This window comes from Tympanuchus pallidicinctus, unplaced genomic scaffold, assembly GCF_026119805.1.
Source record: "Tympanuchus pallidicinctus isolate F22 unplaced genomic scaffold, pur_lepc_1.0 scaffold6, whole genome shotgun sequence".
Taxonomy (NCBI): Eukaryota; Metazoa; Chordata; class Aves; order Galliformes; family Phasianidae; genus Tympanuchus; species Tympanuchus pallidicinctus.
Window position 1 is genome coordinate 1798760 of NW_026294780.1, and position 25069 is coordinate 1823828.

At 41.9% G+C, this 25069-nt stretch overlaps 1 protein-coding gene across 3 annotated transcripts in view; it reads right to left on the reverse strand.

Moving 5' to 3' along the window:
- Window positions 1-24172, reverse strand: part of CLCN4 (chloride voltage-gated channel 4) — a 40630-nt gene extending 16458 nt beyond the window's left edge. The window contains exons 1-5 of one of the 3 annotated variants that reach the window (XM_052664941.1): window positions 23717-24172; window positions 10391-10542; window positions 9950-10049; window positions 5833-6020; window positions 749-871 (exon numbers count right to left, since the gene is read on the reverse strand). In XM_052664941.1, coding sequence (XP_052520901.1) covers window positions 749-871; window positions 5833-6020; window positions 9950-10049; window positions 10391-10542; window positions 23717-23720 — 567 coding nt within the window. In that variant the 5' untranslated portion in view covers window positions 23721-24172. Of the gene's footprint in view, window positions 1-748; window positions 872-5832; window positions 6021-9949; window positions 10050-10390; window positions 10543-21029; window positions 22382-23623 lie in introns of those variants that run through there. The other 2 variants (XM_052664944.1, XM_052664942.1) reach the window with 2 other exon arrangements.
- Window positions 24173-25069: the final 897 nt, after the last annotated feature.

A 25069-nucleotide genomic window follows, 5' to 3' on the forward strand; every position in this document is an offset into this window, starting at 1 on the left:
TTCTATGAAAGAAAGTATGTACAGATTTCTAAAATTTAAACCGTTGGCTCTTTTGGATATTGTTAAGTAATAAGCTCCATAGTTTTATAGCACTTTAAATGAAAGACTGCTCTGATTTCAAAAACTGTGAGTGGTTATACTACTTTAATTGCAGGGGTCCCCGCTTCAACGACTACATCTGGGCTTAAGCTCAAAACATTAAAACTGATCAGAGATTCTAGCTGTCGTAATGCCATATCAGCATGACATTGTGTATAAGGACACAATTTGCAGCCAGGCATTTTTCAGACACCTCAAATGATGGGCATCTCAAATCTTCAGTTACTCAGGAAATCTTAGGTTTGTTGTCCTCTCCCTTTACTTTAGTTTGCTCTTGCTTAAAGTATAACCTAAAAATTTCTGCTGTTTATACCCGGCCCAAGTATTTTCATCCAAGGAAAGCACAGTATAATCTCTTAGTGAGTAGTCACAAAAAATTGGACTTCATAAACTGATGACAGGGAGCTGTCGATTTTTAATTCAATATACATTCTTCTTCACTGCCAGAGGTTAACAAGTCACAGTGGCATTTGAACATTTTCTACTATGTAAAACTCTGTTACCATGAACACAGGTTAGACAAAGGAATGAAGACACATGAGGTTTATTCCCATGCTACCTCACAGTACAGTTCTGGAAGAAGAAAAGGTAGCAAATGATCTTTTCTTTGGCTCAGTTTTTAGATATTCATCTGTAAAGAGAAACTCACCTCTGGGATTCCAGAGCCGCAAGCATAGGGAGCAAACACCCTGACCAGGGAGACTGCCAGGAAAGCAAAACATAGAGCCCACAGAATGTACAGAAAATAGTTCAGAATGTAAGCACTCGCACCCTAGAAAAATAACAGCAATACACATAGTTAGACAAATACAGGATAGTAAGTGCCATGTTTCTTCTAGAGACGAGGGTGGCATGAAGCCTGGTCTTTTCATTTACACGCTAGTTGCTGCTTTGTATCACGAAGGACAGATGACCTCATATGCTCCAAAAAATTTACTACCCATGTGAAGAAGCAGCATTCTAATATGTATATCTAACCCCATCCATTCAGTTTGGGAAGGACATAAAGGGCATTCAAAGAGCAGCTCTCCATACAAATGCTGATCTTTTCAAACTTTATCCCTGTGTATATCAGTGGCCAGTTCAGCTCACAGAGTAGAAGGGTGAAAGCATAAATAAATCCTTTCTTTCTATACGATACCATCTATGACAGAGTGAAAATCATTTGAAAACACAGTATCTTGACAAACATATCACATATCCTTGATATTTTAAAACTATTCCAGTCATTAATTAAAGCCATCTGCATATTGAAACATAAACATATTTAATTTACTGACAGAATGGAAACAGTAGTGATCATGAGCTGTGGCTGACTGTTCAGGACCATAGTGAAAGCACAGTTGGCAGTGTCCTGCCAGTTTTTCTGTCATTCTCAATGACCAAGTCAAAATCGTTGTTCAAGGTTGTCTTAAATTACTCCTCCCTCTTAACAAGCATAATTATTAGATAAATTTCAAAAACCACACCTACACAGACAAAAGAGAACTTAGTTGAAGAAACTGGACTGATGCAAAGAGGTTTATTTTTCAAACAATCTCCTGCAGCATGACACTACAGAACAAAAAACAAGATGAAACTCAGTGCATGAGCTGGTATGAATTCTTCACCTCTCAGTGAACTCTTCCTACCGGATGCAAGCCCAGCTGCTGAAGAACATCAAGGCACTTTGCTCTTACAGGACAGCAGCGTGGATATCAACATTGCGGTAAATCAAGTAGGAAAACAGGCTTTAATCAGTTGTATCGTATCTTCTGTTAATAGAGTTGGCCAGACCCAGTTTCTAGTCATTAAAAAAACCCCTAGCACTGTGAAGTGTCTCTGTTTGTAAGCTTGAAAGAAACCAACCCTTAAAAACACGAATCCTTGCTAAGCCTCATTTTCCTGATCTCTACCCAATTGAAAAAACAGCAAGGAAACCACTGCCCTTAATCTTGTGGATATATCTGAAAGGGCAATTTGTTAAGTTCCTCTTATGCTTGCTGACATTAGCAGCTGGCCTTGCTAATAAAAACAGTACAATACCATCCTGCAGTGCCCTGAGAATCTAGCAGTCATGGATCTGACATTCACAGTGATTGACATCTGTCTACAGCAATCATGGATGTATGTTGCTGCAGCTGAAGACAGCCTTGTTTCTTCATGAGTGTTTTCTCCTAGTGCTTTCAATTACAAACAGCTAAGGCAATATTTACTCTTCCTCCAAAGAAAACTGGGTATGTTGTCCCAGGACAAAATACTGTGAACCTGGCTTAGCTCCAAAGACTAATGCCATCACAAAAATGTGGCCCTACAACACTGACATAAAGCTGCAGTTCTGATTCTAAATTCACTTTATTCTAACTAACTTCATTTCTTCTTACTTCCACTTCTTTCACATCTGAGAAATCAGATGAAAACTATATCAGCTCATTACTGCAGTCACACATATACCTACTGCATTGTGGCAAGACCTCACAAGATTCTACGTGGCCAGTTCAGTCTTATCCCTAAGGACAGCCCTCACTGTTACATTTTCCAGATATCTGTTTTCCTACAGATCCAATTGCAGCGGTTTCTAATGATTAAAAATAATAAATCCTTCGGGAAGTGAAGTAGTAGGAACTCAGTATAGCAAATGGGTCATTTCTCATTCATTATATGCATTGAACCAGAAAAACATCTATACTGGAATCAGAGACTGAAAAAGCTCATCAGTGGAGATGATCCTGCTAACATCTTTTCCAGCAGTGGCTCTGAGGACTCATCCTGGCAGCAATAGTGATGAAGAAGCAGTGGAACAGAGCAAAACTTTATATTTTAGTTTACAACTACTTAGCAACATTTCAGATCTGGTTTCAGTGCAGATTAGGTACAAATTGAACATAATTGAAAACAATTCTCACAAATTTAAAATTTTGAAATAAAACACATCCCTCAGGATGCCATCCATTGCGGGCCAATGCTTGTTTTCATACAGGCAAAGAGCTCTATTCTGACTCAACTTAGGATGTCATAGCTTGCAGACTTCCTCCTATGGACTTTATAGCAATATGCATCCTTAAGGTTCAGTACTGACAGATTCAAGGCTGCAAAGTTGGGAAGTGGGTCCAAGATGTAGAGAGGCTTCCTTGGCTTGCAACCTTCACGACAGGAGATCCAGCAGTTTGGGCGCAGTCCTGGGCAATCTGCTGTAGGTGGCCCTGCTTGAGCAGGCCTACACCAGATTATCTCCAGAGGTCCCTTCCAATCTCAACCATCCAGTAAGCCAGTAATAATCATGATCCAGTATCGTGAGCCATGGAAGACATGTGGTCCTTCCCTCTAGCTTGGGTAGACATGAAGCGTTAGAATATAGGGCCCTCAGCTCCAGTGTAGTGAAGGGCCAAGCTGCATCTGCAGAAGCTCTGAGGCACCAGACGTTGGCTAGAGATCTAGCTGAATTGGGTGGCATCTTATGTAATGTTAAACATCCATAGCTCCAGTGAATTTGAGTTTTTGAAACTCTTGTATTACAACACTCCTTACGTGCTTTTGGTTGGTCTACAAAACAGCGATTAGGGGAAAAAATGTAGCCTGGGATGTTTCTGGTGCACTATTATGTTTTCCATAACGATTTACGTCAAGACTGCTTTAGGCTCATTTAATAGGACTGGACTAAATCATTTTTCAAGAGATGCTATAGGAAACGTCACAATTATCAGTGAGAGCATCAATGTAGAGGGTTTATCAGTCATAAATCAGAAAAACCACATGGAAGAAGTGGTCTAAATCTTAGTCCTCAAAATGTCAAATTTAGTTGACTATGATGAGAAAGAGTCACAGTCACACATAAAAAAAGTAGACGCGTCTGATAGACTGCCCTTGGAGAAATTGCCCTGAGAACTTTTTGTCTGGAATGTAATCCAAATTAGTTCTCCTGTGCATTGCTGTTCTACAGAGCAGCTACCCAAACATAGAATACCAATTCAAGCAATACAGCCACAGTCAATAATAACAATAATAATAATCCTGAAACTTAATAACATTCAGTATATTATGATTCCTCTTAGAGTCCTCTAAAGATACAGGAATCATGTAGAACTTGCTCACGTTTGCAATACAACATAATTTTTACTTGCCAGATCCACATTTCTGTTGGAGTATTACAGATCTTTGCCATGGATTTGTATATAATAGTAATATACGCTTCTTATTAATATTGCAATCTCCATTGGGTCATGGCAGCCAGAAAACTATGGATCTTAGAGCATCCTTTGACTAAAACTGAGAAAGAACCCTTTTTTCCCCACAGTGACATGATACTAGGAGGTCATAAGCCCAGTTTGGATAGAAATGAGCTAAATTTTACGTTGTCCACCTAGATGATACTTTTCTTATAAGCCAAGGCATATAATAGTCATGATGGCTAAGTTTGTGCAGCAGGTGAAAGCAATAAATTTTCTCAAGGAAATGCTCTGTTTAAATATTCCAGGTTCTCAGAGTAACAGCATGTCAAACACATGCACAGGATTTCTAAACCCCATAACAATTGTAACATTCCACCCTTTTTTGATTTGCCACATTTTTTGTTCACTTAAATTACAACCCTGTCCCCAGTCCTGCAACCTTATACCACGGTAATATTTCTTCACTGTTACAAAGATACACCCATCTGAACCATCTGTTTATGAAGAACTGTGCAAGCCCGGAAAACCTCTGGCAAAGGCAAGTTTGGCATTGTGGACTGGAAGTTGTACAGAGAGATTTCTGCCTGTGATTAAGTGGTGGGAATGTTCAGGGACAGTAAGCACCCCACTACCTTCGCTACAGTTAATTACAAGTATGGAAAATTGGGTTGTGCATATTCACAGACACTCTCCTTTAGTATTACTTGAACTACAAACTGAAAGTGGCACTGAAGTGAACATGAATGACAATCTTGTACAGCAGTGAAGGTGCCCTCAAACATTTCCTGCAGGGTCGAACCTCCTCCACACTGGAGGAAGATCTGAGACAATGTCTCCAAGTCACCTATTTTCAGTTGCCCGGCTGCAGAAGGTTTATGCCATAGAAGTATGTATTTTCTTTCCTTTATTATTGCCTAAACTGCATTACTATTTAAAAACAAACCAGAAGTTCTGTTAGGGACTTTGATATCACATAAGCCCTTTCTTTCCAATGACACATCCATCTCACTACCCAATGTCATATTCAATTTTGCCTCCAAGTTGCCTGTAAACATGGGGGATGTTTTTCAATACAATAATTTGAGTTTTGAGGGAGTTGATATTATTCAATACATTGAATAGCTGAGGTGGAAACAAAATACCACGAAAGTACCGTCTGCCACAAGGGGTTAAGGAAGGCTACCATAGATGTCTTAAAATTCAAAACTTCCACACATTCTGCCTTGAAATATTATCATTTGTACTGAAAATAACTATAGTTAAAAAAAAGAAGAAAAATAAAAGGATAGAAAAAAGGAGAGAGAGAGATATTTTCCTGTTTCTATCACAGGTGGTATTGTAACAATGGGGCCTATCCTCAACTATGCAGGTATTGCTTGTGGTAATGTCTTTAAAAACAAACAAACAATAACAACAACAAAACAACTACAGCACCCATCAACCAACCAAACAAAAAAAACCCACGCATCTATTTCCATTCATAAAGTTTTCTCTTTCAGAGAATCTATCTGGAAAGATCACCAGCAAGTATGAAAAAGAGGCATTCCCTGGCTTCCCTGACCCACCCCAAAGAGGGCTCCCATACCTCTGATTGGTTTACAAGAAGTTCAGACCATTTCTGCCACTGGGGACATTTGTCTCTGTCATCAAAGGTCGTTTCATTAGACGTCCAGCAGCACTGCTCGTGGCTGTACCAGAATGCAGACAGGCAGACACCTTCCTTCAGGTCTGTCATCCAATCCACAGCTAAATCTATCACTCCAGCTAACGTGCCTGGAAAAGGAAATGCATGAAAAGGAGATGTGGCACCGAAAAATACCAAGCCATGACGTAAATACATCTGTTTATAATAAAAGCAAAAATACATCATTTAGGGAAGAAGCTGCAATATGTCATAGAATCATAGAATCATACAATTGCTCAGGTTGGAATGCGTGGACATGCCAAAGAAGTGGAAGAAACAGTGGGAGAACTGCAAAGAAACAGCCGTACCAACATGTTTGATCTATCAGCATTCTCTCCTAAAGCATTTTTTTTTTAAAATACTGTTATTTTCATGCTGGCTAATTGACAAAGATGCAGGCAGGCATACCATGTGATGCAGGTCAGCAGGGCTGTGGAAGGACTAGGCCACAGGGCCCAAGCCACACTGTGCATTTCAGGGGTGGATAGGAGGACACTGCTGCTTTCCTCCAGTCCTTCTGGTCCCAAGATGGCAACCTTTTAAAAGGATGCTTTCAGTGCAAAAACAATATGGATGCCAAATTTTGACTTATGAAGTTAGTGGAATCAGACTCTTGATGTGTGCATTCATTACCAATCCGAATACACAGATTAAAACTGCTCTTCAAATTCTCTCTTTGTGGACGTAAGCCCTATTTAAGCAGTCTCCCAGTAACTACACAGCCCTACAGCGACATCCAGTGGACAGAAGACGCGTAAATGTCACGCGGTGTGACCGCAAGGGAAACAATGCTTTTCCAGTGTATTTTGTCGGTGAATTTCAGCGATATTAAAATATTTTGGAAAAGGTAATGGATCGTCTTTATAGTTTCAAGACTTTTATTTTTCCGCTTCCTGCTAAGTATCCAAACAGCTGAAGGGAGGAGGTGTGGAGGGCTTGCTCTTTTTTTCCCTTAGGAGTCAGTTCATTTGACCTGTAAATAAAGTTTCTGCTTTTTATTTCTGTGAAATAAGAAGAAAATAATAACAAGAATAATAAAATTCAAATAATTCACGCATGCACGACCTGCTTTTTATTCACCAAAATAGAACCAAAAATAGCATCTACTTGTGTGACCTGCTGTAGGGAACCTGCTTTGGCAGGGGGTTGGACTTGATGATCTCTGGAGGTCCCTTCCAACCCCTACAGTTCTGTGATTCTGTGATTCTGTGTGATCCACAGGGCTTTATACACGAGCATATTTTCATCTTAGCAAGAGTACCTGTCACAAACTCAACTACATTCGCAGTGTCGAATTTTTGTTGTAACAGAAGAGTATGAAGAACTATACGCAGAATGCCAGAATCACTAAGGTTGGAAAAGTCCTCTAAGATCATTTAGTCCAACCACCAACCCATCGCACCACACCCACTGACCACATCCCCCAGTGCCACATCCACGTGTGTCTTGAGCACCTCCAGGGACGGTGCCTCCACCACCTCCCTGAGCAGCCTGTGCCTCTGCCTCACCACTCCTTCTGAGAAGAATTTTTCCTATTATCCAACCTGAACCTCTCCTGGCCTTTACTTAAGGCCTTTACTTCTCATCACATACCGGACAAAGCCACAACAAAACAGGCTGCAGGAGCAGTGATGCCTGTAACAGTGATTTTATTTGTAGGCCTTGACTTTCTTTTGCTCTCTCTTTCCATTTCCCCAGATTTCTTTGGAAATGATAAAATACGTTTTTAGACCACTAGAAACCATCATGCTGTAACATCAGCATGCATAACTCAGTGAGATACAGTAAACTATAAATTCTCCAGTTTTCTGAAACTTTCAGGAAATGACAAAAAGGATCCTCAGCCCTTGAGCATAAGCACCAAATGCTGTGCCTCTTACATCTGTTGGTGGATTTATCATTCTCTGTTGTCACTCCAATCTTTGAAGTTCACATAATCCATAATCAGACAATTTAATATTAATGCTACCTAGTAGAAGGTGCAAATAAAGGAAGCTTTTGAATGTTTTTCCCCTAATCAAGTGAACAACAGAGTAGGAAAATAACATTCAGTTCTCTAACACAAGCTTCCATGCACCTCTGTGCCTCTAAGAAAATGTGTGCAATTATATATTGAACTAATCCGTTTTGCTACATGGAATCCACATAAAGAGGAAAATGCTGTGATTTACTACACACATTTTACAGAGAAAATCACAAGAAGAAAAGACCAGTGCTTGCAGATTTATAATACAATAGTTATTGATTAATAAGCCCAGTGACCAGAACTAGATTTTATGCAAGTTCCAAATCTTTGCAACTTCAAGTGAAATTAATGGAAGTTGCAGAGAGCTCAGCAACCCAGAATGTCAATCCTTTAACTTTGAAGCTAGACATCTTAACATTGCTGTCTAGACATGTCACTGCAGAACTGCAGTATAGCATATGTTTATTTCCATATTTTTCCATCAAAGGAGATGAATTTGGTCCCCTGGTCTATACATCCTCCACCTGGAATGAAAAATTTAAGCTAACTTTAAACTCCTGGGCCTGAATAACTTTTCCAAGTGCCTTTCGAAATACATGGAGGCTCCTGCCATCCCCTCCCCCAAAAGTCCCACCTTGCTGGCCTCTGTCCCCACCAAGGCTGTGGCAGGGACACAGTTCCCTCATGCCCTGGATCTACTGCTGCTGCTTTCCCCTCCTCACCTCCCCTGTTCTTGCCCCTGGCAATGCCTGGATTCAGCTGCCCAAGAGCTGCCCCACGGCCACGCAGCAGAGCCAAGGCTCCATCTTTGACAGGCACAGAGTACATGTATCATTCCAAGAGCAGACAAAGTCTACAGCCCGGATCATGAGCACGCAGATAATTTTTTTCTCTTGCTGGTTCACAACTCCTTGCCCAATTAAAAAACAGACTAATCTCTATTCTTTGTGGTAAAACATGCTGTACTGCTCTTATGTCATCACAAAGTTTGCAAAAGTTTATGCACCTCAGCTCCAGCTTACCCTTGACCTGTAGTATGTAGGATAGATGTATGAGCGTTAGAGCTTTAATGGAGGTTATCAGTTCTGGGTTTTGGTGCCGGAACGAGCTTTCATTGTGAACTGCAACTGAAACTCAAACCTTGGACTTTCTCCTTCTTCCCATCTCATTCACCCATCAAAACTACTGTGGAAAAATGTATACAACAGAACCATTTGCCAAAATGTCACTTGATCAGTGTTTTCTCAAGGCCTTCCCCAGCACTTCTAACACACCGGAACAGCTACGATAAATGTGTTAAGTTGACAGATAGCAGAAAAGAGATTTACACTGCTTGGAAACCTGTGAAGCTTTGCATTGTGGTTCTACCAAGCACTGTCACACCAAGCACCCTGACATCACTGGAAAAATACAAAAACATGACAGCTGTTTCAACTTTATAATAGAAGTAGAGCTTTCCAAGTTGGAAGATGTGCGAGTGCGTGCAAAAGACAAGAGCAATTCGAGCAATTAATGAATTTGCCATCTGAGTTTGAACAGGCTGTTAAGTGTAATGTCTGTCTGGCTTGAAAGCAAATGCAGAACTGAGTTTGAAATTGTATTTTCCCTTCATGCATATATAAAAAGATAACCAAGTGGACGTAATGATTTACAAAGCTCCCTCTTGACTGTACATAGCCAACATTTTCTTTCCCCACATGACAACATCTACTTGCAGAATGCAATTAAGTGAAGACAAGGGAAAAAAAAAAATCTACAATAAAACTGCCTAGTTTGAATTGAAGACTCAGAAAGTAAAAATAGTCAATTGAGAGTAAAATACTTACATACTGATTTTCAAAGAAAATCTCTCTATAGATTAATGGTTTTTTTTTCCAAGCCAGCACTCAACAAGAGTGCGTTTATTAAATCTTATAACTGCAAGGATACATAACTATTTTCTTTAGCTTGAAGCATCAGTGAACAGAGAACGAAGTAAAGGGAGAAACAAATGGTACTGCAGCAAATTTGGATGAGGTGGTTCCAGGAAAAAGTAATGTAACACACACATACCTGCCAGTAGTCCTATGAGAAGCATTACAACCCATCCTGACCAGGCATCCAGCAAACTCTTGATGAATTCCCATATGGATTCCTTACTTTTGCTTGTAATCTGAAACGATATGTACACTGAGTTGTGTTTTTGATTCAGGCTAATGCAATTTTAGTGCATCGTGGCAAAACAAACAAACAAAAAAGTTAATCCAGGTTAAAAATTCTTCTACTCTCCACTCCCTCCAGTCCCAACCATACTTTAGAGATGCCCTGCTATAAATTGCAGAAAACACTTCCACATTTACAAACTCAGGATACATCAAACCTATATTTTTATAAGTTCTCCTCAAATGATACTGCAAAGTAGGAATTAAGGGCATTGGAAAAGTGCTGCTTTTTCTCTCAGCTGAGATGGCCATAACTCAGGGTCTGTGACACACCAAGTCCAGCTGCCATTACCTTCCTATGGCGGTCAGTGTCACGTGATTTCTCTCGCAGCCAGTCAATAGTGTGGAAATCTTCATAAGTCCCAACGTCAGGAAAAGGCTCATCCAGAAAATCCATCAGGTTGCCAGAACCATTCATTTCTCCTGCATTAACCATATTAGGGTCTGTATATAGAGGGGAAAACAAGTTTTTCAGTAAACTCATGCAGCTTTTCCAGACATATCAGAACCAAGTTTTCCAAAATCTTTCCACAAACTCAAGAAAACATGGCTCAGCAATTCTAGTGGGCACTTACTGAAGTCTATGCATTACCACTAGGAAAAGTATACTGCTGAAGACTACTTTAAGAACTTGGCAAACTTCTAAAATCCAAGTGTAGAAATACCACCTTTTTTTGCAAATAGTGCCCCAAAACCCAGGATGGTTCTGTTTGTTCTGCAAAGTTAAATGCTTATCACATTCTGGAAGAAGTGCCCTACCTGCGGTGAGGTTACTGAGAAGACAAAGTTACTAGCTCAGAAGACAAACGATAATGCACTAAAATTAACCACTTATCATTCAGCTGGATTTTCAGACTACAGAAATGAAAGCAGAGAACCATCCATGCCCATTGTCCTGAAGCCTCGGAAACTACGCCTACTTCAGGTAGGTGTAGTTGACACCGCCTCCCATAGCACTGTCCTGGAGAATGTGGCAGCATACAGCTTGGATAGTTGTACTCTTCACTGACTAAAGACTGGTTGGATGACTGGCACAGTGAGAGGTGAATGGAGCTCAATCCAGATGGTGACAGGTCATGAGCAGTGTTCTTCAGGGGTCAATACTGGGACCTGTCCTGTTTAGTATCTTTATTGACAAACTGGACAAGGGCATTGGGTGCATTCTCAGTATGTTCCCAGGCAACACCAAGGTGGGAGGAAGTGCCGATCTGCCTGGGGTAGGAAGGCCCTACAGAGGGATGTGGGTTGGTAGGATTGCTGGGCTGAGGTCAATTGTATGAGGTACAACAAGACAAAGTGCCAAGATTACGCCTTGAGAACTGTGTTCATTTTTGGGCCCCTCACTACAGGAAAGACATTGACACCCCAGAGTACGTCCAGAGAAGGGCAATGCAGCCCTTGGGATCGATTGTTCAGCCTGGAGAAGAGGAGGCTTAGCAGATATGTTATTGCTCTACAGTGAGGTTATAGCAAGAAAAGGAGGTTATAGCAAGGTGGGGTTTGGCCTCTTCTCCCAGGTAATGTGTAATCTCCAGTGATAGGATGGGAGGTAATGGAATATTAGGAAAAATTCTTCTCAGAAAGAATGGTGAGGCAGTGGCACGGGCTGCCTAGGGTGGTGGTGGAGTCACCATCCCTGGAGGTGTTCAAGAAATGTGCGGATGTGGCACTGAGGGATGTGTGGTGAGTGGGTATGGTGGGGAGGGAATCACAACTGGACTCGTTGATTGTAGAGATTTTTTCCAACCTTAGTGATTCTATGAGATCCTCATCGGCACAGAATGAAGTTGCCTTGTAACTACTGTACCTCTCTTTCCCACTGAGACCTCAGAAACCTTTGGCTATACACAAGAAGGACTGCCTCCTTTACAGGGTCAAGTCCCAAAGCATCAGGATACAGAAAAGGCTGACACCATTCCCAACGTAAGGAACCTTTAGTTAGCAAGAGAGTCTTAAATAAGTATTTTAGGCACACAGGATTCAACCAACTTAATTTCATCCATCCAAAAGTTTGGTGTCTGGACCTAAGAACTACCTAGGCTGCCTCTGGAGACAGAGAAGGATGTGTTACTCTAAAGAGTGATATAATGTCATCCATCCTAAAATAGGTGTCTCGGTAATACAGTCTCCTGGAGAGTACCTACAATTTGCAACCTGAAAAGGTAAACATAAAAACAATAATAATAAAATAATGCAAAACAGCAACAGTGTATTACACTACTGTCACCTCACAAGGAAAAAAAAACAACACACACACAAGAAAATATACCAGAAAACTAGTGACAGATGCAGAATTTGAGTCTTAAAGAACTGATTCTGCAGGGCCAGTAATCCCTTGACAGACACACAGTAATTTTTGCAGGCTATGGATGAGGCTAGTGCAGCACTACAAACTGCAATCTACATTCCTCCTTCAGAAATGGAGGCAGAGATTTCATGTGCAGAATTTAGATCTTTGAAGCAGTGAGGAAATCTCTCAATTCTGTTATTAGAACAGGGAAAAACATGGCAGATGAGCTTTAAATCATTCATTTACTCTGCTGCTGAGCTCAGCCTGCTTTATTTACTGCCCTTTTTCCACACATTACCCCTTTTCAACTGTTTCTTTGAATCCCATCCATTTAATCTTTTGCCCCAGTGTTGACTCCAGGGATATAACAAGCATGAATAGTCAGCTCCACCAGTGTGTCTTTGCACCACTGAGTAGGAGGACTTTTTGGACTACACAGCCTATGTGCTCAGTCCAAGCAGCTGAGAAAAACATTATCTTACAGGCAAACAGCAGATCACCATTATAACTCTGTAGAAGTCCTTTTAAGTGTGCAAACTGAGAATCAAGCAGGGCGGTCTCAGTCTGGGGAAGGTGGCCAAATGCAGAGCAGGTGTCCCATGTGGTGCTGCAGAGCACAAATAAGGAGCCACAAGATGGAAGTGGTTAAAAAGAGGAGTGACAGTTGAAAATAGCAGTATTTAGCACAGCAGATGAGAGCACGCTCCTGCACTAGTGAGAAAAATGAGAGTCCGAAGGTAGGATGCTGCAGCTGAGACCAAGGAGTTGAAGCTGCAAGTAGTCTCAGGTTCAGCATCTTGTAAACCATGGCTGGGGGCTGAAGTGGGAATGAAGCTGGAACGAAGAGAAAGAATCAGACAGTGCTATTATTTTGTAGCTCACAGATCATGTCCTTCAACCTACTCTTCCTATACAGTGAAGAAGTACCTGTAGGGAACATGCAGTCCAGACTGCTTGCCTGAACCCAGGGAATCCTGCTGCTTTATAAAAAATGTCTGGAAATTATTGTGTTGAAAGAGTTGGCAAGTTCTCCTTAATGCTACAAGAAACTTACCCAGTATGCTAGTTATATCACATAAAAAATAGCTTCTAAAGTATGCTGTCAGTGCCCAGCACATGACAGTTTTGTGATGGATAATACCAGGCCAGACCACAGGTACGTGAGTAATTACAATCTTAGCCTGAATCTAGGCCAAACATACGTGCTGTGCAGCATGTCCAGGGACACAAGGAAGTGCTGGAGACTGCAGGGCCATGGGAGACTCAGAAAACAAACTTTGAACTCTAGGTAGCGTTCCAGTATCTAGAAACTGCAGCTAGATGGATGATTACCTGCCTGAAACTCCATGCCAGCTGCCATGCTTTTGAATGCGGAGATGTGATGTCAGATTAGACAAAATCCAATTCAGGCTCCAACACTTTTAATTGAGTTGCACAGAGATCCCACGATTCTTACATGCTGGCACCATTAAGTACCACTGTCTTTCTCCTTATTGGCAATTATTTCTCTCACCTTTCTGAGGCATCTGAAACAGTCTCCAAAGCTTCTTTCAGGATGGGTTAACTTGTCCTCTAGAGGTTCTTGCAGAGATCTTTCCATTCCTGCTAGCAAAACTACAGCCTTAGACTATCAATTTAATTATGGATATTTTAATCTAATACACAAATTAAGGGCAAGTGAATGTCATCCAAACATAGACCACAGCCAGCTGCACAGTAGCAATCCACTCTAATGACAGCAAAAGTACAAATACTCAGAACGTGTGTTGTCTCATCTGGCATCACAAATCTGCACGATACTCTGGACACTGGAATCCAAACTCCTTTTGCAGCTGATGAAAGAGAAATGCTATTCAGAGGCAACTTATCTCACATATTTGAGACATTCACATTATTATGAGATGATAGATTGTTCCCTGTGACCGACAGTTTCTGTTCACAGATCACAGAGACATCAGAAGCAGCCATTCTTGCCTCATTAATTCAGAAGAAAACATTGCAATATCATTGCATACAGAATTAGTAACAAATGCAACTCTTAGCCACTCCTAATACCCCAAAATTTGGATACTCCAGCAAAACCTATATACACTGAAAAGTGTTAAACGTAGTTATGTTGCTGAGTGACTCTTGGATATGCATGTTGTCCCTTTGTAGTTCCACGTCCCAGATGTCGTTGCTGTTCTTTCAACTACTTTTCCAGATGCTGATGAAACAATTTGTGCAGCAGCAAATGCTTCCTGCTTAGTCCCCTATTCTTTTCTAATAATTCCTGGCATTCATTTTGCTTAGGACATGCATCCAAAATTTTCCCTGAGCAATCTGCTGTAGCTCCAAATGTATTCCAGGAGAGGCAGAAGCCCATCATTCTGTGGGATCTTAGGGTCATTATCCCCATCATTTTGTCTTTATTGACCTTGAATCACATCTGCTACTTCATTCCCTGTGATTCAGCACAGAAAGAATCTTCTTCAGCTCTTTATCACTGAATAGCTTAATATGTCTACAACTGGAAGTTTTAATCAATATTCTGCTCTGTCAACAGTAAACTGATTCTTGATAAAAGCTGTATGAAGAAAAATCTGTTGGAACCAATAAACTTGCAAAGTGTTGCACGAGAGGAGATGGAGGCAAGGATCAAAAGTACAGCTCAACTATTAGTCCATAGGACTTGATGTTGGTATAAAACCAGATAATTTTTGAGAAATATCTGAAAGATCCCATATAAAGAAAGCAATACATGCATTAGTGCAGACAGTTTGCAGGAGCCACGGTGAGCTGGCTGGTGGGCTGGGACGTGTCCAGGAGCACAACAGGTACCATATAGATCGTAAGCATAGGTCTCTTCTATTACATTTACTCCTTTTTATTATTTTTTATTTTTATTTTTTCAGTAGTACTGTCATACGTAAGGTCATGCTTTTTTTCTGCAGGTCCCATAGTGAGTAAAGTCATCTTGTGATTCAAATCAGCTGTACGATACACAGTAGCTTGGAGCTGAGTTTTATGGAAAAGTGATAAATTACGTTTATAATAGAAATGCTGACAACCTCTGAACTAAATGTAAAAGCTGCAGCTAGAAGGGGCTGTATCAGTGAACTGACATTGTAGGTATTACATTAACTGACTGTTTTGATCTGAAATACACTTGACATGGCAAGCACAGTCCAAAACATCCCATGGTTCAAAGAAGCTGAAAAGTACACTGATGGGAAACAACAAGCTGAACAGTCATCAAAGGAAAAGTCCTGGCCCTCGCCTATTGCTACTAGATATGCTACGGTCTCCTCATCCTGTTTTCTGTTTTAATTGGACACAACATACAGTACATTTTGAAATGCATTTCTAATAAGTTTCAAGTTACTTTTAACAGATCACAGTTACTGAATTACTCCAGCACTTACAGTATTTCTAGCAGATGAATGTTCCCCTATACACTTTCATCTTTATGCTGTTTTCTGTAAAAGCAGCAGCATGGAGTTTGCTATGTGAAAAACAACCACACCAACAGCAAAGCACACTTCTGTCAATGACTCCTCTGCTGTAGCATGAAGAAGTGAGTGTGGCAAGAGGCTGGCGGGAGAAAACTGAACCCTAAACACCTGCTGCAAGTTTCCAATCTATATTTATTTGTAGTGACTTTTCCTAGGCACGTGAAAATCTCCAGGTCTTATTTTACTTAGGATCTGATTATGAACAGTGCAGTCTTACTGGTTTACCAGCTGACAATCACATAGAATGATAGATGAATTGCCGCTCTGTGCTTGATTTCAGTACTGAATGCTCCTAGTATCGAGTGCTCAAAGAAACCAAGCATGGTGCTCCAGCCTCATGGCCAGCCATACTCCGCACCACAAACTGCTCAGCGTGACCTGAGCACAAGCAACTCATCTGGAGAGCCGAGTGCCATGCTGGCAGCTGGTCACTACTGCACCAGCAGAGTGAGTTGGAGAAGTCAGCATTCAGAAAGAGCCATAAGGGAATGAGGCTGAGGCTCACACTGCAGGAGAAGAGACCCAGAGCAGAGCACAGTCACATCAGAAGCCTTCAGTACTGCCTGGCAGGAGAAAATAGGCTTGATAGAACAGGGTGTCAGCATGCACAGGCATTATGAAGTTGCCTTGAAATAAGTTGAAGTATCGCAAGATTACTAGGGGCAAATATGCCTTTTGGGGAGTGGTGAGAGCACAAGGTTTATTTGGTTGGGAACCAAAAATGCCCAGGGGCATTTCTACCTCCATCTCCTGCCACACAGAAGATGACCTAGAAACAGCACATCCTCCAAGGTATAGAAGGAGGTAAATCATCACCCAACAGCATCTTACAAGAAAGATGCCTTCAGTAGAGGCAGGCTGAACCGTGAGTAAAACGTGCAGTTTTCTTCAGTCTGAAAAATATCCATGAGCGATACAAGGCTATTCATCTTGAGAGCCTCAGATTGAGCAAGGCAATCCATTTATTGACCCTCTGCTTTAACAATGGTGCCTTAAAAAACACTGGGTGAACTCAGTCGCAGGCCTTTCTGGAGGCATAATGTGGCATGAAAAAAAAAAAAAGAAAAAGAAAAAAAACCCCAAACAAACCATAGAGCAGTTAAATTGGGAAAATAAAGATGGATAATAACATTGGCAAATCCTTACAGTCCTTACTCTCTTACAGTTCAAGGATTAATGGCTTGGTCCCAGCGTATGAGTAAAGCATGCTGTGAAACCCTGCCATCTCCTGCAGCACAAACACGGGCAGACTGCCATATCTGGAACATAAATTTCAAACACTGCAGCATGTTACTGTACGGCCCCATCACCACACATTAAGGAGCTTTCTGCTGTGGTAGCATGGGCAGGCTACATGCAGCCAATTTTGGATGCGTGGCTTTACCCTGAGTAACCTCTATGGAAAAAACGATGAAGCCACAGCCAAACTCAGCAAGCACAGGGCAGCAGATCACAGGGGAGAGGGCCTGGGAGGCAGAGGGGGGGGAAATATTTGGGATAAGCGGTGGAAAACTGAAGCACAAAAGTCTCCTCCAGACTGAACCACAGTCTCTGAACGCTCCCTTCAGCCACCGCATGTGCAAAGGGTACGATCACAGCAGCAACGTGGGAGCGGGCCTGGAGCACAGGGAACGCAAAGCCTGGGGCCCAGGGTACGGGGCAGCACGGCCCATTTGGAAGCCTGGGCACCCCATGCGCCCCACAGCTGGTGGGAGCTATAACAAACAGCCCTTGTGGCAGGGGACGTAGCAGCCACAGCAGAGCTAGGCCAGCTGCCCTTAACCTCCCGAAAGGCCTCCAGGCCATGGCACTAACTCTCAGCACTGGAGGCCTGGGCACCCAGCGCAACCCAGCTCCCTCCTGGAGCGGGTCTCCCTTTGGAGGCAAGTTCCATTGGTACGAAACATCACGTGTCTGGTCTCCACTCAAAGTTCCTTGGAAAATTTGAGCACAATTAGTGCAGCTGCTGAGTTATGTCAGGAAGGGAGGGGGTCAGGGGGAACCTAATTCTTTCCCCAAAATGTCAAGTGGAATGTTTACGCTCGCATTGCTCAAAATGGGCTCCATTGTGAAGAAAAATACTGCTAAACATACTTCCATCATTGCCAGCAAGCTTTAACAGCCCCCCCAGTAAATGTAGCCACTAGCATTGATGTCAGGGCTGCAGAAACAGCACAAGCAAAGTGTTGTTACGGAATGTAAGTGGTCTGCATTTCTCAAACCAAGCTGAAAAACCTTTATTAAAGGATGTTCCTCCACTGACATCCCACCAGCACCACGAGCCCTGCAAGTAACAACCCAGCATACCTTGTTTTTTTGAAGAAATCTTTCTATCTCCAGAACTACTCAAAACTCACCTGGATGCTTTCCTGTGCAACCTACTGCCTCAGCAGTGGTTGATGTCCCAAGAAGTTTGCTTGGTTTGCAGCACTGCCCTTTGTTTCCTCAGCCAGAAAACAACAGTATTAACAGAAATAAAGTGGTTTCCAGGAAGAAAAAATATATATTCAGAAATAAGAGAGTTGCATTTTAATCCTAAAAAAACATCCCATTAAATGGTGCTTTTAACACATTAAATAAACCTCTCACTGAAAACATTTTTAAGCTCTCAGCTTAAAATAAAGCTGGTAAACCTGCTTTAGTGGAAAAGCCATTAATGTGTTCTGCCATGTCACTTCTCGTGATTTGAGTGGAGGCGGTGAGTCACTCCAATGCAGATGGAGGTTTGTGTTTTTCTGACAGGGCACTGGTTTGTATGGCAGCATTTGCTGCTGGTGGGCTGCACGCATACAGAACAGTGACTTCATACCTCCAAGCTCCTCCACCTGCAAGATGGAGAAAACCCACCCTTGTTATAATGCTTGAGAGCAGCATGTTAGAAGTGCTTTAGGAACAGCAACCTGAAGGAAACCTGCCAGTCTTCTCTGTTAGCATCAGCTGCAGGTCGTACATGATTGCTGGTTCTTCTGGTCTAGAGAGGAAGAAATCCGAGCAAACCCAGAACCTTCTGTGTATGTGTGCATTTGTGCTGAGAAAAGCGTGAGACTCCTCATCTATAACCTGTCCCGGTTTCCCTGCCTGTTTGCTCCACGCTGACCATCCAACGCCATCCCTGGGACCCTCTCCAGTCCTGCTTTAGAAGGCCCAGGCTGCTGTCCCCCTTGGCAAGGGGATGGGCACTACCAGAAGCCCCAAGGAGCAGTGCCCTGAGTGAAACACAACATGCCTGGGCAAGCACAGCCTTCCCACCAGCACTATTTCCAGAGTTGCCATTTTTTATAAAATAGCTGCTAAAAGACTTGAGTCCTTCAATTTCAGAGTTGCCCCTGCATGTGTTTAGACTGATACCTTGTCCAGTGTTGCACAAAAAAGCCTTGACTCAAATCAGGAGCCCAGGAAAACAACTGCTTTATACGGATCTCCATACAGCACTCAGATACGCTCAGGGCTGGTGAACAAAACATGTTGTGTCTGTAACACTGGTTTGCAGCAGCTGGGGGGTTGCACTCTTCATGAGGGCAAAGGGCCGTGTCTGTGCATGGCGAGCAGGAACCGAACTTGCTGCACTCCTAAGGCTAGAAAGAATTGAGCCAGCACTCCTCCTGATGCCTCAGAGGAAGTTAAAAGAGGAAATTCAGCACTGGTGCCATCAGAATACAGCCTTCTATCTCATCAAATGACAGGCTTGTATTTCCACTACTTTTGAGGCTTGATCTTGAAAAAGCAAAGATTCTATTTGAAGAAATAATAAAAACGGCTTTCTATTTCTAAAAACTGCTGTCTTCATTGGTTCCAGAGTTTCATTGCTACTGCTGTTCATTTTGTTTTCCATATTTCTGACACAACCACATACCTTATTACTTGAGACTGGAATGTACCTCCCTCCAGGATGTGCAGCCTACACACCAACACTGGAGATGCAAAATCTCCTCAGGTGTTTGGCTTTGACCCGAGCCATGTCACACTTCAATGATGGGAAAAAAAAAACAACCACAAAAACTTGAACAGAGAGGAGGATTTTCAGGAATAAGAGAACATTCTGCACGCCGTGACTGACGGGCCTCCTGTCTGCCTGTCCTCTATGGAGCTGCAGCTGAGTCACCCTCCGTTCTCTTTCAAGAGCGCACGTTTATTCATCAGAATTCTTAATGCAAAAATAAACAAGCACAATTTCACTTCTCTGACTGGTATGAATTCAAACATGAATTCAGCTTCTTGCTTTTACCATTTTACCATTCGTATTAAGGACAATAACAATGCAGTGCAAATAAAAAGCCAACGTACATTTAAAAACACATCCAGAATTTTTTAAAGAAGTCCATGCAAGCCACTCTCTACAAATTTATGTCTTCGTATATTTGTACTGTAGGAAAAGAAAACAGCCTCTGGACTTTGCCACAGAAATACCCCTGTCCAAAAAATCTGTTCAGTGGGGCTTTTTCAGCCTTTTGAGCAGCTTGTGTAAGGGCTGAAAATCTGCTCGTCATCTACTATGTCCTTTCTGGAATGTTATTTTCCACGTTTATATTGGATGACAAACGACACCTATCCTATACTACAGCAGATCATGTAGGAAACCTGTCGGACTGGGTACTTGCAAACCACGTCAGCAAAAATTAATGAAGGAAAAGCCTCTTTCCCCAAATACAGCTGCTAACCCCCTAAGCAAGTTAATCCTCATATCCTTTTTAAGCTCAGACACATCTCTCTCTACAACAACTTCCTTTAGGCAGCCGTTAAGGTAAGAAAAAGCCCACCAGCAATAAGCCACAAAACTGGCAATGCAATGAAAACGGTGCTGCTGGTCCCTCCTCTCTCTGCACGGCTGCATAATGATGGCTGCTCCGGCAAACTGAGCTCAGCATACATATGAAGGAGCCATATCGAAACGCAGGGACAAAAGGCCTTCCTCGGCTTTAAGGCTCCAGCTGGCAGCCTTTCTGCTGGAGATGTCAGCTGGAAGAGCAGCACACAGCAGTGAGCAGCACACAGCAGTAAGCAGCCTCTGCACCTGCAAGCCCGCTGCTCGCAAAGAATCTGTTCTGCCTTCTTTTCTAGCAGCAACTCTGCCTAACGGAGCCGGAGCTCCAGGATGGCAGTGCAAAGCATCTGGCACGCTAATTTGTTGAAGAATTAATGTCGCTTACCTGCAATTCAACATCATTTAGCCCAGTCCCAAAGATTTCAAAAGCATCCTTTCTTTAGTGGTATGGCTGCAAAGCACTGATGTCATGGGGAGGAAGCAGTAATAATCATGTGACTGCATCCTCCGTCTATAGGATATCTGATAGGAGACGGGGCAGAGAGACAAAGCAAGCTGTAATCCTGCAGGATTACACTGCAAGCTTCTTTATCCCTCCCTACCTATTCTTGAGCACTGCATTCTTGAGCACAATACCTGGTGCTTTTCTTTCCCCCTCACCTGAGAAGTGGTTGCTTTTTTTCTTTACAGAGAGTTCATAAATTCTGCTGCAACAGCACTAACAAACACATTTTTCATGAAGAAAAAGCAATTTATAGACTGTACAAATTAAGATGCATTCCTATTCACCATGCAGCAGCACCCAGGTGTTGTAATAACCCTATTTCATCTTTTTGAAATATGTAATCCCAGTGGCCTGGGAGTCAGACAAACAAATTCCACCATCCCTTGCATTTTTCCTTCTCCTCACGCTCCATTTCAAGCTTAGCAGATTGATTAACCCTCCATAGCCAAGCTTTGCAAAATGACCCCAGAGGCTTAGTCCCTAACGTTATCTTCAATCTCCACTCGGTTCACTCATTAAATCATCCCACCTGCACCCTTCTGCCTTTTATCTGTGAAGCCATTGCTGCTTGAAAGATCCTCTCTTCCTTCAAAACTTCGGCTTAAATCCTCCTATCAAGTATTTCAACACTAGAACATCATAAAATGTTTTGCTCAAATGCAGTGACTATCTTTCATCATTTTGCTCAACCCCGCATTACACGCCAGCATTGTTTTGTTGCCTTTTGTTCTGCTGTTGTTATACCCTGCAATGTATTGTACTCAGGCTCTACAGCAAAATAACCATGTTAAAGTTGATGGTACAAACGTTGCACCCCCCACGAGGATCATGCTGTGCAACACAGGGTTATTACTATTCAAGAAGACAGCGTACGAACACTCGTGCACAAAACCTTATTTCAGGACACGTGCCTCACAGCTTGGTTCATCTTATCCAAACTCTGCACAGACAGCTTGTACACTTGAGGGCATTCAGGGGTGTGCTTTGTATTATCAAGCAGGTGCACAGGTAGGCAGAGGAAGACCTTGTCCAGGCACACATGATAATGCCCATGAGTGACTGAAGGCGCACACATGGTTTCCACAAACCTCAAAGGCTGAGGAGCACAGTTCCAGAAGGTCTTTTTGTTCCAGTGTGCTTAGGCAAATACCTGGGGATGCTCTAAGCAGACAGGCCAGCCCAACAGAGCAAGTCAGTTGGTACAGAGTGCACAGAATCTTTTCAGAATGGCTGCACAGAATCTTTTCAGAATGGCTCCACAGCTCCAGCAGATCTTGTCTGCAAACCAGAGGAAGTTCCTGAATTCCCTGTTTCTCATATGGATTCCACAAACAGAAGCCACATTTTCAATTTTATTATGAAACCTGAGCACTTCACTTGCCTCACCTGAAATTCCTACAGCCTTCTGGAACAAGGAACATGCCTTTAGAAAAGAGATTTGATTATGCCCTTTACATCATAGCACAGATCACATTTCTCTGTTGTTCGTGCATCAGCAACAGCTGCAGACCTACTATAATCACATCAGGAAAGTGGAGAAAAGTGAAAGAACTTCTTGTCAGTGTCTGTTATTTGTGCCCATTAGAAGCAAAATTAATAAGCCAGTTGAATTCTGTGGAGGAAGTTAAACACTGGCACTTAATTTTTTTCCTTGATAATTTATCTGCAATTTTCCTTGATCACTTTATTGAGAGAGTGTAGGGAAAACAGCAAGCAGCAATGAATTAGTCAGATGCAATCATAAATACTTAGGAACTTTTGTGTCATGACACATAACAGAACATAAATACCATGTCCTAGACACAAAATAGCTATTATATGCACTAACCAAATGAGAACAACGGTATCAACCTCCTTTTTCTTCCTTGATAGACTTACCTAAATTCCCTTCCCAGTTTTCCTCATCTTCCTACAGATGAACTGACCGAGTCTTTTGCTGAATGCATATTTCCACTTGGATAGTCTGGCTGTCATAGGGACAGAATACCTAACTTACTATAGAATATGTCATTCTATAACCCAGATTCTATTTCCAAGAAGATTTTAACTTCCAAGAATGCTGAGATGTTCCGAAGTACAAGCAAGTCACTTAGCTGATACATAGAGAGATTCCAAAACCAAATCAATTTCATGCTTTGGTATTTTCTTCCAATCTTAGTGAGTGTTCATATAAGTGTTCATATGCTGTTTTGGAAAAAAAAAAACAAAAAAAACAACAAAAAAACCAAAGAAACGAAACAGTTCTTCCTTTTGCTAGCTTGCAGTTTCTGAAGTCCCTCTGTAAATATATTTTTCTTCTCATAGTCCCATGCCTCTACTGTTAGAAAAGAGATGGGATTCAAAACAAGCAGTAAAACTCCATCCACCCTAAAAACACAATTCAAATCAGTTTTGCATCATGCTGAAAATGGACACAGAACACGTAGTTCATCTAACTGCTAAAAAACAGTCTGCTCTTTATATATAGCACTTACCTTGAAGTTTTGCAAAGCACTCACACAAAGCACTCACAGCAAGAAATATATACAAGACTTAATTCTTATATCAGCAGATCCATACCAACCTACCCATTACAACTTTTGTAGCTGATCCTGATGGTAGCGAGACAGTTGGAATTCCAGATGACTATTTCAAGCAGACCATTTTAAAAATAACCTAAACTCTGTCATACCCTTAACGCCTTGCAAATCCTGCACAGAGAAAGGTGTCATGTGTCAGTACTTCCATTCTGACTGTGCTCCTGCACAGTAGAGAGCAACAACAACAACAAGGGTCTTTCTACAAATATTAAGGTGGAAAGCACCAGTAAAATTCAGCCTAAAAATGTTCATGTGTGTTCTTTTGAGTGGTTTCCAGATTGGGACTGGTCATGAACTATACTATAGGAATAACAGTGTCCAAATACAAATCTACCAAGTAAGAAATCCTGCTAGGAAAAAAAAAAAAAAGACAACTCAGTGTGTGGTAGAGGAGCCAGCCAGGAATTTGGAATATTCAACTATGAGCTTTAGATACAGGTGTCAACTCATTGTATGAGTATTATATGAGTTACTATGTAGTAACCACATAGGAAAATGAATCCGCCATTCTTTACGCTCTGCATCCATTTCAGATCTTCAGTGTAACCTCCCTAGAATCTCTGAATTCACAGATTTCCTCTTTCTTTTATTTGAAAGCGTTCACTGTTACTCAAATATACAATGTCTTTATGAAAGGGTCACAAACGTGGCAAATATAAACCCCTGAAACAACGTCTTCTTCTGTGGCATTAAACAAAATTCTATTTGTTTATGGCAAATTATTTTATTTTGTAGAAGAAATACTTTCAAATAATACAAAAATGACACAATCATACAGAACTGTGACAAAAACAAGAGAGATGAATACTGAATATGATAACTCATTACCACATCAAGACAGAACTCGTTACAGTAGTCAGAATCACAGACTCACGAGATAAACTGATGACGTCTCACAGCGGTCACTAAGTAAAAACACCAACAGAACCCCCTAACAGAGAAGCCACCAGACATCATCCCTTTGTTATATTTATATGGTCAGAGATCAATTTAGGGTGGGAGGAAGGTTCCCAACCCAGCCCTTGCACAAGGTGGGTCTAATGCAACCAGGCTGCCCTGGACCATACCCAATCAAGTCCTCGGTCCCTCCATGGACAGAAAGCTCATAACCTCTCTGGGCAACCTCTTCCAGTATTCAGACACTGCCATGAGAACACGGTGTTGTCTATTCTTAGCACAAAGCAAGTATTTCTGGAAGCACTGCATGGTAACTTAGGATAAATACTACTATGAAAGGGCCTCCACTGATCATGAGACATGAAATTCCGACCAACTGATCATTTCAAGTAACAAGCACCTGAAAGCTTGCTGTCCCTAGACTTTTACCCAAACACTAACAAC